At 37.2% G+C, this 19,064-nt stretch overlaps 1 protein-coding gene across 1 annotated transcript in view; it reads left to right on the top strand.

The window, feature by feature from the left end:
- Positions 1–19,064, top strand: part of ABCA1 (ATP binding cassette subfamily A member 1) — a 152,507-nt gene that overhangs the window by 90,394 nt on the left and 43,049 nt on the right. The window contains exons 9-16 of the mRNA XM_007499025.2: positions 2,686–2,926; positions 4,325–4,464; positions 6,553–6,669; positions 11,654–11,851; positions 14,352–14,557; positions 14,674–14,850; positions 17,037–17,259; positions 17,361–17,582. Of these exons, the coding sequence (XP_007499087.1) occupies positions 2,686–2,926; positions 4,325–4,464; positions 6,553–6,669; positions 11,654–11,851; positions 14,352–14,557; positions 14,674–14,850; positions 17,037–17,259; positions 17,361–17,582 (1,524 nt within the window). The remainder of the gene's footprint in view (positions 1–2,685; positions 2,927–4,324; positions 4,465–6,552; positions 6,670–11,653; positions 11,852–14,351; positions 14,558–14,673; positions 14,851–17,036; positions 17,260–17,360; positions 17,583–19,064) is intronic.

The following is a 19,064-nucleotide window of genomic DNA, read 5'->3' on the forward strand; positions in this document are numbered from 1 at the left end:
TCTGTGGATAGAGTGCTGGGCATGGAGTCAAGAAAACCCATCTTTCTGAGTCCAAATCTTTCCTCAGACATTTACCAGCTGTGTGACTGTGGGCAAGTCACTTAACCCTGTTTACCGCAGTTTCCTTATCTGTAAGATTATTTGGAGAAAGAAATGGCAAACGACTCCAGAATCTTCTCCAAGAAAACCCCAAATAGGCTCACAAAGAATTGGATATAATTGAATCGATTCAGCAATAAAATCGAACTGGTGATAGAATATCTACCTCTTTTCTAAGAATCAATTTAGATAAGTTCAAAGATGCTCATCACTCTGTACAACCAATCAGTTAGTCAAGTATTTCCTCTAAGTGCTCTGTGCTCTGGAGACAGAAATGAAATGATCCCAGATGTCAAAGGAGAGGCAACATGCACAAATGTAGGTAATTTTTTCTTTCCCATCTTCAGGGGTCACATTCGTTGTAGCAAGTGGTGCACAATGCCTCTAGTTCCCTCACATTGGGGCCAAGTTGTAAAGAACTTTAAATGTGAAACAAAGGAATCAAGGTAATAGGGAGCCACTGCAGTTCATTGAACAGAGAGGGTGAGAGAGTAACATTATTAAACTTGGGATTTAGGAAGATCATTTTGGTGGCTGGGCAGAGGGTGAATTGGGTAAGGAGAGACTTGAGGCCAGGAGACAAATTAGAAGGATATTACAATAAGCTAGGTAATCGATGATGAGGGCTTAAATCAGGGTAGTGGTTGTGTGTTGGACTAACATAGCCTTCACGAACTTCAGACTCTCTCGCCCTGATGTGAGGTGTTGGAGTTGGACCTTAGTGGAGGGGAAAAGGTTGTAGATTAAACCAAACAGCTGTACTCCTTATGGAACAGAGACCTGGTCATTTGAAATCCCAGTGACAGCCTTGTCATCACGGAGCTCTGTAGCTAGAGGCAACCGTCCTTTCTCTGTGCCCTCGTTTTTCTGCCTCAGCCAGAAGTTGGAGGCATTAATGTAAAGAAGTTGTGAGAAATATAGTAATTTATTAATGATGATGAATGTTTAGAAATACAGAGTGCTATATAAATATTTAATAATAGTAATGATGGCACTTTGGTCAGTAATTCCGTGAGGAGCCAAACTACATTTGTATTATAAGATGAGGGTTAGAGTTGGGAACTAAATAGCCAAGTGAGGATATATTTAAGAGTAGCATCAGCATAAATTAATATTCATTGAGTTGCTACTGTTTCCTTGGCACTTAATGTGATAGGTACTTCAGAGAAGGCTGGATCAAAAATGGCTTTTATTCTCAAGGAAAGCAGGAGCTTTTAGTATTCATAGTCATAGTGGAAGATATATGCTATTATTTTATAATGATTTGGAAAGGATTTTAAGTGTTCAGTGTAATTTCTAATTTGGCTTCCCCCTCTCTTTACTTGGTGAATTTCTCTCTATCCTTTAAATACCCAACCCAAAAGCTGTCTCTGCACAAAACCTTCCATAATTCCATTGATTGGCAAGAAACTTCCTCATCAGATGTCATGTTCTGTTATAGTGTTTTAATATGATTCAGTCATCATATCTCTCCCAGTATCTTATCCCTTAACTTGAAGATGAGGATCATGTTTTGTGTCAACTTTGTAGATCTCAACAATACTTTTTATGCAGAGAATAATGCGCGTTATAAACCTAAGGAGAAAAGGGACCAAACAATTATAAAGATTGAATCCACATGATACCTGTATCATGAGAATTGCATGGCATAGTGGATAGGGAAGCAATCTCAGAGTCAGGAAGAACTGGACTGAAGACCCATCCGTGACACAATTGACCCTGTAATCCCTGGAAAAGTCACTTGACTTCTAAGTCGACTGTCAGGCAACTTTTCAAGGCTGTAAGTTGCAAAACAATTTCTGACCTGCATTGGTTGAAGGAATTTTCCATGTCATTGAGGTCATAGTTCTAAAAATGCTATGTAGTTTTTGCTTTCTCCTACTCTTTCATTCACTCCATTAGAGTTAGATATTGATGCTTCATTGTGGTGTGGAGGTGACCTTATGGTTTCTAAGGGTGTGCTAATAATACACAAGCCCTGGCTTGTATGTCCTACCAGGATGCAAAGACTCTGTGGAAGTGCTTGGTGACAGACTATGTCTGAATACCATCCCACTTAAATTTGGAGAGAGAGGTTCATCACAACATCAGTCCTTTTTTTCCTTTGGAGATCAGTTTATTTCAAAGATATACACTAACAGTGATTTTAAAAATTCCAATAAACACAAATGTTAATGACTAACAGGCATTCAAGAACAGGACAGGAATCTATGTTATGGTTATTAAATAAATTAAAAGATATATCAGATATAGAAAAATAAAGCAGTTTTCAAAGAATTAGGGTCATGAATTGTTTTGGCCATAGCAATTTTCCAAGATCTTCTGCTATTGATAGAGAAGTGATTTGTATAATTCAGGAAGTCACAGGTCATTGCATTAATGAGGTGCATCATCATATTTGCTTATTATAAGCTTAAAAAGTTATAAAATATAGCCAAGCCAGTGTATTTCTGGAACATGGTTTTTGAAATGAAACGTTTTTATGTGTCCCAACAGAGAAATAAAATTTCTTTCTTCTCTGACCCTTTTTTCCTTTCACCCTTTTGTTGCCACCTCCACCCCTTCTCCTCTCCTTGCCCATTTCAGTTATCCACCATGAAGAGCTGGAGTGACATGAGACAAGAGGTGATGTTTCTAACCAATGTGAACAGTAGCAGTTCCTCTACCCAGATCTACCAAGCTGTGTCTCGAATTGTGTGTGGTCACCCTGAGGGTGGAGGGTTGAAGATCAAGTCCCTCAATTGGTATGAGGACAACAACTACAAAGCCCTCTTTGGAGGAAATAACACTGAAGAGGAGGTGACAAGCTTCTATGATAATTCCACAAGTAAGTACCTGGATTTCAAGCCAAGTCAAGCACTCCCTTCCTTCCTTGAGCAAATCTCATTCTGCAGTAGTCATGAAGAGGGCGAGTCTTTTCTGTGAGGGGCACAAAAGGAAGGTGATACTCCAGCCAGTTTCTTGTTAAGTGGCAAGTTTATTCTATCAGAACTGCATCTGAAATGCATCTTGATAGTGAGAGAGTGAGTATGTGTTCTCTGATACCAAATAATCTACTGTTCCTTTTTGGTTCTTCACTTGACAAATACTCTTGCAATAATAGCACATCCACTAGCCACATCTTGGTAGTTTGCTATGGGTGTTCACCTTTGGTTTAGTGAAGCCATGTGGAGCCAATGTTAGATAATGGTATATGTTTTCATTGACAATATATTGCAGCTTTTCCTTTCTTCATTTCCCAACCACAAGTATATATTTCAACCACACTCCAAAAGCTTTTTGTGTTTTGATGTAAGGCTTAAGACATTTATAGGATGTTTGACAACACAGAGGCTTTGTTTTATGGAAGGTTTATGAAATGGTACCCTTCCCTCTTCCTTGGTCCTCATGGCCACTACAGATATATTCTACTCTTGATGATAATATAAAGTTTGGTTAGGGTAATCTATAAGATCTGGATCTGAAAGCTGTGTATAAATGCAATTTTTATAAATTATGCCAGTTGGTAAAAGAAGAAAGTTCAGTATTTAAATGAACCTTTTGGTCTTTTTTTTTTCTTTGTAAGTTGAAGACTTTCATACAATGAATAAATAAGTTCCTCATCAAACCCTTGTAATTTATGTTTTTGTTTATTGGATATGGTTAGAAATCTTTACATGTGTGATGTGAAGAGGATTGGAGAGAACAAATTACTACTTCTCTCTTTAAAAAAAAAACCCTTATCTTCTATCTTAGAATCAGTAATTCTTTCAAGGCTGAATTGTGGTAAGGGCTAGGCAATGGGGCTAAAGTGAGTTGCGCAGTGTCACACAGCTGGGAAGTATCTGAGGTCAAATTTGAACCCAGGACTTACCATCTCTAAGCCTAACTCTCAGTCCACTGAGCCACTTAGCTTCCCCCTAGTTCTTTCTTCAGAAACAGAATTTTGGGTCAGTTTGAGCATAAGGCAAATTTAGGTCACAGATAGGCCTGTTGCATTTCGGTGGCAACGATGTAAAACTTCTTAAGTAAGAATTGTTTTGAGCTTGTGAACAATTAAAAAAAGAATTTTAAACCTTCATACTTGTGAGCAATTTTTCCACATTTTAAGTGTTTTTGAATATGGAGGTAGAAGTGTACACACTTGTATGAAATTTGTATGAATCTTTGTCATTTATAATGAGACAGTACTCTTTTTTTTTTTGCACATCATTGGTGATTGGATCCTTACCTTCTTCTCTTACAGCTCCTTATTGCAATGATTTAATGAAGAATTTGGAATCTAGTCCTCTTTCTCGAATTATTTGGAAGGCTCTAAAGCCTCTGCTTGTTGGAAAGATCTTATATACTCCTGACACACCGGCTACTAGAATAGTCATGTCTGAGGTAAGTAGTAGGTAGATGCTTAAAACCCGTTTCTGTCCTAAAGGATTCCCCATAACCTATGATGATGGTGAATATAATGATTATAAGTCAGAAAAGAGAAGACTGCATGTTTTTTGTGACATGCGCTGCGTTTAGAGCCAGAAGATTGGGATCAAACTGGGTGCTTGCCATTTGTCACCTTGTTGAGGTAGAAAGTTACTTAACCTCTGGGGACCCCAATTGCCTCATGCAAACCGATGGAGTTGGGCCAGATAGTCTAAGATAGTCTCCAGGAGCCCCTTCAGCTTTAAATCCTCTGCTCTGTCTTCTGGAACTGTGCTAAGAAAGGGATAAAGTCTGACATTTATTTCAAAAGTAGTTCTGAGATTTTCACAGAGTAATAATGTTTGTGTCCATTAAGCAAGCCAGATGGTACTTAGGTTGGAGTCTAATACCTGGATTCACCTTAATTTGTGTATACTTAAAAAAGCCCAACAAAACAACCCAACCACCAAATGTCTCTTTACCCTCTATAAGAAGAATGACTTTGTTTTGTCTTTCTAAAAGTCAATATTTTTCTTCTTACTTAAGGCTTATATCAAGCCAAAAGTTGTGTGTGTGTGTGTGTGTGTGTGTGCATGTGCGCACATCTATGTATTTATTTTGTGTGATTCTATTGCTAAGGATAGTTTTAGTGTCATTCAATCCGATGGATGTGGTCTAGGTTGAATTCTGTCCCATAGCCAGTTTGAACAAGCTACTTCTTGATAAGATTTTACTATGTATTGGAAAGAACACTAAATTTCAAGTGAGGAGTTTCAATCCCAGCTCATTACATGCTAACTGTTGCTGATGACAAATTACTTCTTCTTTCTGAGTCTCCCATTCCTTACTTGTAAAATGAATATTTTAAGGAGAAATAGCAAAATGTAGTGGATTAAGAGTTGCCCTTTGAGTCAGAAAGACTTTAATTCAGATCCCTCCTCTGCCCACATAATATCTGTGTCATTTTGGGCAAGTCACTTAATTTCTCAATGTTTCTACACAACTCTCTGAAGCTTTGTAAATTGGAGAACAATTGCTGATCTGCATTTAAAAGGGGTGTTCCCTTCTTGAAGTTTTGTAAACTGCTCAACTTATAAGTCTGGGCCAAGGGAAAACAAATAAATAAAAACAAACCAAAAAACCCAACCTGCTGCACAGAGTTGTCTCCTTTTCCTCCCCATCTTGGTTGTTCTTATACAGGGGATAGTTTCTAGTTTTGCTAGCTTTATATTAGTGAATAAATGTTTACTAGTAAACATGTGCTGTTACTGAAAGGTTTCATGTTACAATGGAAAGGGTGCTGGTTTTAGAGTTCGAGCACTTGGTTCAAATTCTGACTGCCCTTTCCTATTTGTGTTACCTTTGGACAAGACAATTAACTTCTCCAGGACTCTATAGTCCCTTCCAGTTTATGATCCCTTATCCTTTGATTGCCTTAAATTAACTCACTAAGTGGCCTTCAATGAAGTAATGTTGTCTAGGGAATGAAGATCAAATCATACACCTTCCTACTATTTTTGTGATACTCTCTGAGAGCATTTCCTAAAGCATCCTAGTTCTTTCCTGAGGCTTCTTGGAGAATAGTGTTTTTCAGAGGTAGAATGTGGCTGAACCTGACTATGCTACCCTTTTCCTCCTTAAGATTGGTGGAGTAATAACTTGTGGATTTTAAAACAAAGCCTCCACCAGCATTTATAGCCAACATTTATATATTATTTAAAATTTAGCAAATTGCTTTATATATATATATTAGTCATATATATATAACTCTTAAAGTTTGGAAAATTTTTCTTCACAAAGATGATCTTGAGAATAGCAGTACATTGGTTGGTGGTATTTTGTTCCTTTTTCCAGATATATTTCCACCCCCGATTAGTATTGCCAAATTAGTCTCATGTTTGTCATTAGGTCCCACTGTTGGCAGGGCTGGGCTTCCTCTGGAGTAATAACAAAACTTTGGTTAAGTGGGGCACAGATTGGAAATAAAATGTACGTGTAATTAATTTGATGATCCTCTCTCCTTTTTTTCTGTTGCCCTTCCCCTCTAACTCTTTCCTGCCATAGGTGAATAGAACCTTTCAGAACCTGGGTGTATTTCATGACTTGGAAGGGATGTGGGAAGAAATCAGCCCCAAAATCTGGACATTCATGGAAAATAGCCAGGAAATGGACCTCATCCGGGTAAGTTCCCTGCCCTTACACTTAGCTAACTTTGTATTTGCCAAAGCTGGGCGAGGCATAATTCCCAAAAGTGATCCAAACAAGTTCTTATCTTGAATTGCATCAGCAATCCTGCAGCCCTGAGCTTTCCTCAAACAGCAGGGCTGTTGACCCTCAGCGGAGGATTCAGCACCCTGGCAACAGTGATGTTGCCTGTACAGCCTCAGCACTTCTTGCATAGATAGACAAGCACATATCCACAGGAGGGGCAGTGTGGGCTGGTGGTTAATGTAAGGAATGGTCCTTTCTGTTTCCTCTCCCAAACTGACTAATGATTTCAGTAGAGGATTGACAAGTTACTTGTTGAGTTCTCCCATTTCTCAGAGAGGCTGGATATGAGAATATAGAAAAAGTAGAATATATACATAAAACATACTCTTTATATAGGACCCACTTTGAAATCCTCTCCCGAGGCACAATGAAAGTCAGGATGGCCTTCGGCAGTCTGTAGATAATAGCATCTATAACTCTGTTTTCATGCATTGTAAAAAGGATAAATGTTTTAGAGACAATTGAATTTAAAATTGTGGCAGCTTTGTAAGTACTCACTGTCTCCCTCGATTTTAGTGGAGTGCTATTTAATCACATTATCCTCTGACATGCCCTGTGTCAGAGCATCATTAGCCACTGTTTTCTCTTGCCAAGATGGGTGAGAGCTATTTCTAACTTCTCTGTTTCTGCCAACAGGCAGAGTACAATTCTGTGAGTCCTCTCTTCCCTTTAAATGGTTACTTTTGGTGATGGAGACATCACCTCAGACATTCCCTCATAATTTGAGATTGTCGGGTGAGAGCCTCTATTCCTAATAGGGATCTATCTGCTCCTAGTCTTATATGTAATTGCTAGCATTTATAGAGTGCTTTAAGGTTTGCAAAGCACTTTAGAAGTATTAGCTGCCCTGATTCTCCAAACCCCCCTGTGTTGTTCTTATCCTTATCCTTATCCTTATCCTTGCCCTTATCCTTATTATTATTATTATTATCATCATCATTTTGTAGACAGGAAAGTCTGAGAGACTTGCCCAGGGTCACACTGGACACAATGGAGGGAGCACTGAACTTGCAGTCAGAAGGATTCTCTTTCTTGCTCTGACACATTAGCTGTGGGACTATGGCCAAGTCATTTTGCCCCTCCAAGTTTTACACTTGTAAAATGAGGAAAATAATCATTACCCATTTTATAAGGTGGTTGTGAGAAAATCATCTTGTCAACCTTAAAATACTATAAAAATGTGAGTTGTTATGGTTTTTGGTAATTTACTATTTTAAGTATATGTCTTTTTAATTACCATTAAGTGTGTGTTTGAGAAGTTGCAAGTAAAGCACATTTTCATGCATTGATCTCTGTTTTTCAATTGGCTGACATTGTTATTTCAGCATCACTTCAGCTTTAATTCTGATTGAATGTCCATTGACAGGGGTGCCTAACACGCTCTGTTCCTTCTTTAACTCTGTCAAGTAATCAAATCCTTAAATGCATTAGGGGAACGAATGTTTAGATGAATTATTTTGTAGAGGGAAAACTCCTATATCATGGTAAATCACCCTTCCTTTGCAAGTTTATCACTTTGGTAAATTTAGAAGTTGGGGGGGCATCTGGGTGGCTCCGTGGATTGAGAGGCCTAGAGATGGGAGTCCTAGGTTCAAATCTGGCCTCCGACACTTCCCAGCTGTGTGACCCTGGACAAGTCACTGGACCCTCATGTCTAGCCCTTACCACTTTTAAGGCAGAAGGTAAGGGTTAAAAAGATTTAGAAGTGATTTGACCAAGTGTTAACGAGTCTTATAATAAACAAGGAGAGGTGATTTTTCACATTTAAGGAAAATTTTTCTAAAGGAAACTTGGTGGGTCAGATAAATCTCTTTACTCAAGTAGGTATATGGGCATTAGGGAGGGTAGGATAGACAAATTTTAAGTGTGCCACCGTGGCACATGATAAGGAAGACAGCACAGGTCATAGGGGCAGAAGATTGGTGAGAATCCAGGGACAGACAAGATAGAATCCTCCTGACAGTCGAGTCAACATGGATTATGCCAGTAAATACACATGTCCTCAATTGCAGTCAGTCAACTAGCATTGTAGTTTGTAATCCCTTTTACACACACAGATAAATACAGGTGCGTGTACATATGTGTGACTTGCTCATGGTTACACAATTTGTATGTGTCAGAGGAAGGACTGGAATTAGGTCTTCCTGACTTGCAGAGCTGATTTTCTGTCCAGTTGAGGTTAAGTGACTCTTAAATTAACCTCAAATTAAGGTTAAATCTGAGGCTGTTACGTTGAAGCTAGTTGATTTTAGTGTTGAACCCCATCCCCACCCCATGACCTTTCTCTGCGTACCTCCCTGCACCCCAAAGGTGTTCACACCTATTGTATTGATTTGGAACCTTCAGTATTGACCCCCAAGCTGTAGTAGATCTATTCTTTTCTTGCAAGTTCTTCAGTAACCCAGTTAGCACTAAGGAACTGCCATTCTGTTAACAACTATACTTCTGTGTTTTGCAACATTCAGCCCTGATGTTTTCATCACTTTGTTTTTAAGAACGCTTTTTTTCTCCCTCAGGACTAACTCTCTTTCCACCTTTCTCCATTACCCATCTCCTCAACATATCTTAAAAAATATATTTTTTTTCTTTCTAGATTCCCCCTCAGAAACTTAAACAAACCTGCCCTCTGGTGGGGGTAATGATCTCAGCCGGGAGAATCAATGATAATTTTTCTGGATGCTTGGTTATTTCAGAGTAGGTCAGGGATTAGCTGTGGGCCGGGGTTAACTGGTATATATAGTAAAGATCACAATTAAAAATCATATTTACATGTGCTTGAAGCATAGTGCTTTATGGTTGACAAGACAAACTGCTTTTAAAAGACACCTTGTAGAGAGCTGATGAGCTCATTGTTCAGAAAGACATACATTTTGAAAAGGGGCAATATGGAAGTTAATTTTACTTGACTTTGTATGTCTGATATTATATATTATTTTTCTTTCAACTTGAGGGAATGCAGAAGGGAGGTAGCAATGTAGTTAATTTTTTTTAATCAAGAAAAGATGATTATTGAAGTAATGTTTAAAAATGTATAGAAGAGAATGACACAAAGGTCAGTCAGAAACACAGATAAGAATCACAGTTTTGAAAATAACATGCTGACTGTCATTTACTTAAAAAGAAAAGCAAGCGGTTCATAACACAAGTTTGTACATCCTCTTTTTCTGTTCTATTCTGAAGATGGAAATTGTCATCATATTTGGTATTGGTTAAAAGAAAAAGAAAAAAAAAGAAGTATTAGCCTCACAGATTCATGTCTGCCTTCCCTTATGTGTTTAGTTCTTCTTTCACCAAAGTTTCCATTTTACCACCTGTAAAATAGAGATGATAATGCTTATACTATTTCTTTCTCATTTTTACTTTGTAAAATGTCAAAGCATCATAGAAATTTGGTCTATCATTATCATAATTGTTTTTATTGAAGTAAATTGTAAAAATAAAGATTGATGCATGGAAAAGTGATTAAACTTTAAGAGGAGAAACCAGTTAGAGCAAAGAGAACACCTTGTAATTAGAGGATGGGAGAGTAAGCCCCATCTCTGACAATGCTTTGTGTTTGATGACTTTATGGAAGTCAGACTAGAGACTTAGGCCTCAGTTTCCTTATCTATGAAATGAGGTTATATTAAATATGCTCTGATATCCTTTTTAGATGCAGATTTCTAATTCTAAAAGCCTTCCTCATCCCATGCATTGTTCATGGAAGATCTGTTTCTAAGCCCCTTCTTATATCTATTCCTCAGAGGTTCAGGATTCAAGATTACCTGAGATTTGAGCCCTGTAGGTTCCATGGCAATGATTCACTGGATTACAAATAATGAGGGCAGCAAATAACCTCTTTCATAGAAATTTGAGTCCTACTCTTGATCTGTTGGCAAGATCCAGTGCAGACCTTAGTTGAAGTAAATGTGGGTTCCCCAACATCAGGGAAATCTTGGCACTCTCCATCAATTAATCAATAAACATTTATCAAATACCTACTATGTGCCAGCTGCTGTGCTAAGTGCTGGGTATCCAAAAGAGTCAAAAGATAGTCTCTTCCCTCAAGGAGCTTAAAATCTAATGGAGGAGAGAGCATGCAAACAAATATAAGCAAAGCAAACTTTATAGAAGATAAATTGGAAATAATAGAGTGAAGACTGCAGAATTAAGAAAGATTGGGGAAGGCTTTTAGTAAAAGATGGCTTTTTAGTTGGAACTTAAAGGAAGCTGGGGAAGTTAGTAGGGCATAGTTGAGAAAGGAGAATGTTCCAGGCATGGGAGATTTAATGTGCTTCCCTCTTCTAATATGGTACATTTGAGAATCCAATAAGGAGACAAGTGAGTTAAAGGAAGGCATTCTACAGTTTTGGGAAAATGCATCTGGTATGTTTGATGCTGATCTTAAGTAAATACTTAAGATTTAACTATTAGAACTGAGAGCCTAAAAAATAATTGATGGGCTATAAATTCTCAGAAATTGAACTCACCTTTTGATTTAAGCATAAGCTTCTCATTCACTTTTGCACTCTTTTGAACAATTCAAATTCAACAAACCTTCACTCAGCACCTACTCTGTAGAGTACTATTCTCGATTTTGTAAGAGTCACTGCCCTTATGGAATATATAATCTAGTAGGGACAACATTTTGTAATTCTTATGATATAAATGTTTTCTAATTCTTATGTTGCTCTATGAATATGAATTATTATCAGTGAGATAGTACTTAAAATATCTGAGTAACATCAATAAATTAGCTTGTTAAACTTATTTTGATTCTACTTGCATTTTTAATAACATGACTATTTTCACCTTGATCTAGTTATGAGAAACATCTCCTTTTTTCATTAGTGGGTTGGTTATTTATTAGTCTATATTTCATTGTACTAATTTCACTTTCTTTTGGATTTGTCAGACTCTGTTGGATGATAAAGTTAACAGCAGCCTTTGGGGACAGCACTTGGTTGGTTTAAACTGGACAACCTCAGATATTGCAGCCTTTTTAGCGAAGAACCCTGAAGATGTCCAGTCAACCAATGGTCCAGTGTATACCTGGAGAGATGCTTTTAATGAGACCAATTGGGCAATCCAGACAATAGCACGATTTATGGAGGTAAGTTGACCAAAAAAAAACAAAACAGAATAAAAATGTGTTTTTGGAAAGTTTTTTCTTCTCATCTGGCAATTACTGTGACATTACTATGTGCAAAGAACTGTCATAAGTGCTGTGCTCCTAGATATGCTTTCTAGCCAATATAGTTTAGGACATAGGGCAGGAAACAATTAGAGAATGAATATCAGGTACTATTTGAATTTATGCATCAATGTGGTACAATTTGGTTGACATGCTGAAGAGTTCAAAGTAAGAGAAAGATCAGCATAGGGTAGGGCTAATTGGGCTTCTCAAAATTGAGTTGAGAACTTTTCTTTTTTATGCCTTCCTTTCCATAAATGTCTCCTACATCCTGTAAGACTGAAAGCAGGAGAAGGCAGCAATGGATGAGAAAGTGAATGCAAAGGGGAGGGAGCCTATAAAGTCATGGTGTGTCCTAGATTATAAATTTTGCTGTGATTCTTATTTTACAGCCTTAGGAAAAAACATTTTTTATGAATTCCAAAGGAAAATCTTTTAGGAAGTAAACATATACATTGTCAAAGTGATGGATGGGGAAAGGATAGTACTACTGGTTCTTCCTTTTGAACAGCTTTTTAGAGGGCTTAATTAGTATTATAGCAACAGCAAGAATATAAAAGAGACAATGCTGAGCAATGGGAGCTATCAGAAATTAAGGTCAGGTTACCAGGTCAGAGTACAGAACATGATTGGGAGGAAGCAGATTGATGTAAAAATTTGAGGAAAAGCAAGGCAAGAGATGGGGAGGTATTTATTAAGACATTATAATTTTTAGCCTTTTTCATTCTTTTTGGAAGGAGGAGGGCAGTGCATTGCACTTGTTCTTGTATTGCTCAGCAAAAGAAAAAGGCACCTCTTAACCAAAAGTAACATTATACATACACCTTCCTTGTTAAATAATAAAAGCTAGTATTATACATGTGTATATATACATATGTATATATTTAAAGACAAAGGAAATATATGTTTTTATGTACATGTATATTTATGCACATTTCTATAAGCACATATAAATATATATATAGAGAGAGCATGTGTATGTATATGTATACACATTTATATATCTCCCCACTTGTGTTTTTACTGCTATATGTGATCTCATCCAACTAATATTATTTAAATAAATGCTGAAAAAACTTTATTATTTCTCCCAAGTTGTGATAGTTTTAGGCAAGAGAAAAAATCCTAAATTACACAGTTCCAAAGTCTAACCTAATTCCAGTATTTTCATTCTTGATTTCAATCTTTCAATATAGTTGTCTTCTTGATGAAGGAAAAGTATATTATGTAGTATTTTGTTCTTTGTTAATGGACCATGCAATAAGGTTAACAAGTCTTTGTTAAGAGAAATAAAGACTTAGTAGTAATGAAAAAGATGAATACTAGAAATCTTGATCAGATATGCAATTTTAAATGTAAGACCACTCTACTGAACTGACAGGATGACTGGCCATTGATTTAAAGTATTCTGTCAAATGCTAGGACATTGCTGGGAATACAAAATAAATTTCCTTCTTAAAATTTTTTCCCTTCTCTCTCTTTTCTCCCCTCCTTTCTTTCCTTTCCCATTTTCCTCCTCCTTTTATCCCTCTCTTCCCACTTTTATTCCCCACCTTCCCTTTTTCCCTCCTTTTTCAACTTTCTCCCTTTCCCCAATTTTCTCCTATTTCCTGTTTCCTGCCTTCTAACCTTTCCTTCTCCCTTCTAGTCTTTTTTCTTATTTCCTACTTTTCTACCTCCAAATCCATATTTTTCTCTTGTTCCCATCTTTTCTTTTCCTCCCTCCCTTCTTCCTTTCCTACCTACCTACCAAAACTTAAACATTTTTGACTTGGGAGTAGATAGGTGGCTTAGTGGATTGAGAGCCAGGCCTAAAGATAGGCCTACAGATTAAAATCTGGTCTCAGATACTTCCTAGCTGTGAGATTCTGGCCAATCCACTTAACCTCCATAACCTAGCCCTTAACACTCTTTTGCCTTGGAACCAATATATAGTATTGATTCTAAAACAGAAGGTAAGGGTTAAAACCCCCCCCAAACTTTTGTTTCTATTAGAGGCAACACACACACACACACACACACACACACACACATATATATATATATATATTTATATATATATATATACTTTAAAATTACATATATTATATATATACACATATAATTTTTTAAAGTATGTTGTGTCTTAAACTACCTATAGAAATAGAGAGGAAAACTAGATATATTATTTTAAGTTCTTCCCTTGAAAAGGAAAGAACCCTTCCCCCCTGTCAAATGTGTTTATCAATAACAAAGTTATTTCATTTTGCATGTTGGAAAGCTCATTCAGAAGGAATGAAGGATGGTCCCCAAATACTCTTGACCTTGCTGAGAATAAAATCAATACTGCATAGTACTTTAATATCTGTGTTTGATGTGCCCCATTTTCTGCCTGTCATTCCAAGAGCTAAGTTTCTAATGGAAGCTATTCCTCATTTAGTGTGTCAACTTGGACAAACTTGAGCCAATACCTACAGAAGTTCGACTGATCAACAAGTCCATGGAGTTATTAGATGAAAGGAAGTTCTGGGCTGGCATAGTGTTCACCGGCATTGCTCCTGGTAGTATTGAACTGCCTCATCATGTCAAATACAAGATCCGGATGGATATTGACAATGTAGAAAGGACAAACAAAATCAAGGATGGGTAAGCTCTGACTTTAAAAATCTCAGACCAGAGGTGGGAGGTTGGTAGGGGAAGAAGAATATTTCTACTGGTTGTATGTGAGAAGTTTAATTGACCCCCTTCTGTTTTGGCTCCAGGTATTGGGACCCTGGTCCTCGTGCTGATCCATTTGAAGACTTGCGCTATGTCTGGGGAGGCTTCGCGTACTTGCAAGATGTGTTGGAGCAGGCAATCATCCGAACACTGACTGGCTCTGAAAAGAACACCGGCATTTATGTGCAACAGATGCCTTATCCTTGTTACGTAGATGATATGTAAGTCACTCATATATTGGCTTCTGGCATCCAAAGCGTACCCCTAATGTTGTCTAGAAAATAGTCATGATCCTAGTAAGAAAAAAATATCCACCTGCCCAATAAGAGAAAAAAATATTGTTAGAGACATAGCAAAGGATGCTTCTGTTTCACAGTTAGCTTCTTATTAGTATCTGCTTGCGCACTACATTGTCAGGGGTCAGAGGGAAGGCCTCTGAATTTATTAAGACATGATCTTCATATGTTGTCTTCCATTTGGCCCAGCCTTTCAACATATAACACATATACACCCAAATCAGGCATCTCTCATCCTTCCTCTTCAGTTAAAAGTGAGGCAAGGGGTGAGGAAATGCATCATACCATAACATACTAAGGGACTCCTTGCAATTCTCCCAAATCTCATGACAAATAAAGAAAGGCAAGCTGCCTAGACTTGTCTAAACTGGTTTAAACTTGGGCTGAGTTTATGAACCAAAGTTCTAAACAAAGAAAACCAAACTGAATGAAGTCTTTTATTCTCATTTTGTTTTTAGTTTTTAGATCTCAAGTCTCACTGTAGGATAGACAACTTGTAATGATAAATATGGGTTTTTGATTTAATGAAAGGTGTGGAAAGAAAGGGGAGGCCTAGATTTAGGTGTTATTTACTAAGTAATTAACATTTAATGATAAAAATAAATGTGTCTTCCAAAGAATTTAATTAACTAGTATGGATAATGGCCAAATTAAAAAAAATTTAAATTTCAAATGAATAGTAATATTCTTATTTTCCGTTGCTGCATTTGGGTAAATATGTATGTGTTTGTGTGCATCAGGATTAACCAGGGCTTGTCTAAATCTGGCATTATTAGCTTTCTGCTTTGATTTCAACATAATACTTACCCGGACAACTAGGTCACCTCTGAAGGCATCTGTTTTCCCCTTCAGAAAGAAGACTGAAAGAACTGTTTTTCAAAGGTTCCTAAGCTAGGGCATTATCAACAAAACAAACAAAAAAATAAAACAAAACAAAAATGTCCTCCCATACATCTTTAGCATTGCTACTGTGATGCACTGATAAATTTTTAAAAAGCTGTCAGTTAAATTTCAAAAAGTTACAGACTACTCATTTGGTTTGTGAGGATTTGAAAAAGGAGTGTCTGCAGTTTATTTTTACAATGATAAAATAATTTTGTTCAGTGAATATCACAAATAAAGGAAAATATTTCTTAAGAAAGGAGATTTTTTTTCAAGCACTTTAAAAGTAATTATGGATTTATAGATTGCTGCCCCATTACTTGGCAATGCTTTCTTAGTATTCAGACATATACAGGTATACACATATACGCATAAAAGTAAACAGTTATATTTTTAACAGTTATTTTATAGATTAGACTTTTGACAATTTAGATTAATCTTTACCCCATTTTATTGCTTATTTATGTTGTTTCAACTCTATATGACAAAGTTTTTTTCATGTGAGTATATTATTAGTAACCAAGTTTTAGAAAGGACACTGGCAAGCTAGACTAAATCTGAGGTCCAGGGAGGGGTAGTAGGAATGGGAATCATGTTATTAAGATACTAGACGCCATGCCAGACAGAAGAAGAAAGGGGAATGTTTAGCTTGGAACAGAGAAAATGTTGGGAGAGAATTGTCCTCAGATTTTTGAATTTACATTCATTTTGCTTGACCAGAAAGGGGAAAGTTCTAGTTCTTTACAAAGAACACCATCAGAACTTTGTTGTAATAGACCTGTGATTTTTATTATTGTAGAGAAGTCTAAGTGAGGAAATTCCCACCAGCAATACAGATAAACAATTGTACTGCAACATATATTCTTAAAGAGTTCCTTAAGACTTTAAGAGATTTAAGCAGCATATTCAGAAGGATTTGAACCCAAATCATCCAAATCTCTCAGATTGACTCTCTATCCACTACATAATGTTATCTCCCTCTTAATAGTGTTTTCTAAATGTAGAAAGGTTTTTTTTTTTAATTGGTAATGAATTTTATAGTATTAGAGGTCATCAAGCAAGGGCTGGATCATCATTTACTGGGAAAAAATGAAAACAATGGGATTCATGCTTAGGTTCATGCCAGTCTTGGATCTTGATGACTGAGTCTCTTATAGCCCTGAGATTCTGACATTCTATACTTCTATCCATATCCTTATTCCTTTCACTTTCTTTCTTGTGGGGAATAGATTTCTGCGGGTGATGAGCCGCTCAATGCCTCTCTTCATGACCTTGGCTTGGATCTACTCTGTGGCAGTGATCATTAAGGGGATCGTGTATGAGAAGGAAGCCCGACTAAAGGAGACCATGAGAATGATGGGTTTGGACAATGGCATCCTCTGGTTTAGCTGGTTCATTAGCAGCTTCATCCCACTCCTTGTGAGTGCAGGGCTGCTGGTGTTAATCTTGAAGGTAAGCTTGGGTCCTGCTGAAGTGCTCATTTATGGTCTTTGTACAAGATATGTCTTGTATATTGCGGTGCAGTGTATTTGATGCATCCGTTTCCTTTCCAGCTAGGAAACTTGCTGCCCTACAGTGACCCCAGTGTGGTCTTCCTGTTCCTCACCGTCTTCGCTGTGGTGACCATCTTGCAATGCTTCTTGATCAGCACACTCTTCTCTAGAGCCAACTTGGCTGCAGCCTGTGGTGGGATCATCTACTTTACACTCTACCTGCCCTACGTCCTCTGTGTTGCTTGGCAGGACCATGTGGGCTTCTCTCTGAAAATCTTTGCGGTAAGTTGTTTTTAGATAAAAGCAGTGATTCTACTTATAATCTTTGTTACTGTTACTATAATTGCGACCGTTACCAAGTCCTTAATAAATTACAAGTGAGACTGTCACATATTCTGTGAAAAACAGAGGTAGGAAGGGAGTTTCTCATTCTCATGGAGCTTTTAATTCTTCACTTCATTAGACAGCAAGAATGCACACAGCCAAGGCTGAATATGTTCCCCCCCCCCCAAAGTAAATTGTGTAAAGTGGCCATTTGCTGGCTGTACAAACTGCTTCAATCTATCAATGTGATTATCATGTTAAACTCAATCCAGAATATACAGCTCTTGAAAATTGGCAAAGTGCTTTGCATATACAATCTTGGGACCCTGTGGACAGGCATGCCAGATGGTGGGCATGATGAGTCTCCCTTTTCCTGTGAAGAGTTTTTATTCTCAGCCTCTCAAGGGGGAATCCTAAAGTCTCGGACAGTTTGTGAGTAGATAGGATTACCTTTGGTTATAGTTACTTAAAATTTTTGTTACTAATATCTTTTGTTTTTGAATCATTTTGATTTCCAAATATGCATTTCCCTTTCCTCTCATCCAGAGAGCTATCCCTTAATATAAAGAACGGAAAAGAAGGAGAAAACCCCAATTTGGTGAAATTAATCACATGTCAGTTAGCAGTATATGCAAGGTTCTACTACCCATACCTCCTATATCTTCCCCTTTGGTAATACTTAAATTCTATTCCTCAAAGGATTCTGTCACAGATTCATCCTCAGTATTTTCTATATATGCCCTAATACTTTTGAAAGAGACAAAAGATCAGAACAATGTAAATATTAAAATGAATATCTAATACTCCAAGTATTATATTTAATAATATATATTAAATTTAACTTGAAGTACAGGAAAAGTAAAAGGCTAGAGAAACTAGAGAGCTCCTCCGCCTCCATGCCTCCATGTGCAACAGAGAGAGCTCCACCACGTGAACCGAAACTAAAAACTCCTACCTTGTCATGACGCACATACACAAAAGGGAAAATTTGGGAATTGTGGGACATGTAGTCTAAGGGTTCAAGATTCTAATTAATAGAACAAATTGTAGTATGCAAAATTCCTGCTTGTCATCTCTCAGGTAGTTGGTCTGGATATTCTTTTGCCAAGTCAGAACTGGACAAATGTCTCTGAGAAACCCGAGTTATTAAAGATGATAAACTAAAGGATCATTTGTGATTATTGATGAGAGAGAAAATCAGAGACAGAGATACAAAGATGGAGTGCGTATGTCTAAAATTACCGAGCCTTTTGGCTTTCTAACCAAATCCTGATATTGTAAGAGAAGAGAGCCGTACTTTATGCAACAGTAAAAGATATCAAAATGTTGTTGTTGGATATATCATAAAAGGGATTCATTATATGGGAATAGAGGACAGACTAGATGACTTCCAAAGTTCTTTCTGATTCTAGGATTCTAATAATGCCTTAAAATACACCA

This window comes from Monodelphis domestica, chromosome 7 (genome assembly GCF_027887165.1).
Source record: "Monodelphis domestica isolate mMonDom1 chromosome 7, mMonDom1.pri, whole genome shotgun sequence".
NCBI lineage: Eukaryota > Metazoa > Chordata > Mammalia > Didelphimorphia > Didelphidae > Monodelphis > Monodelphis domestica.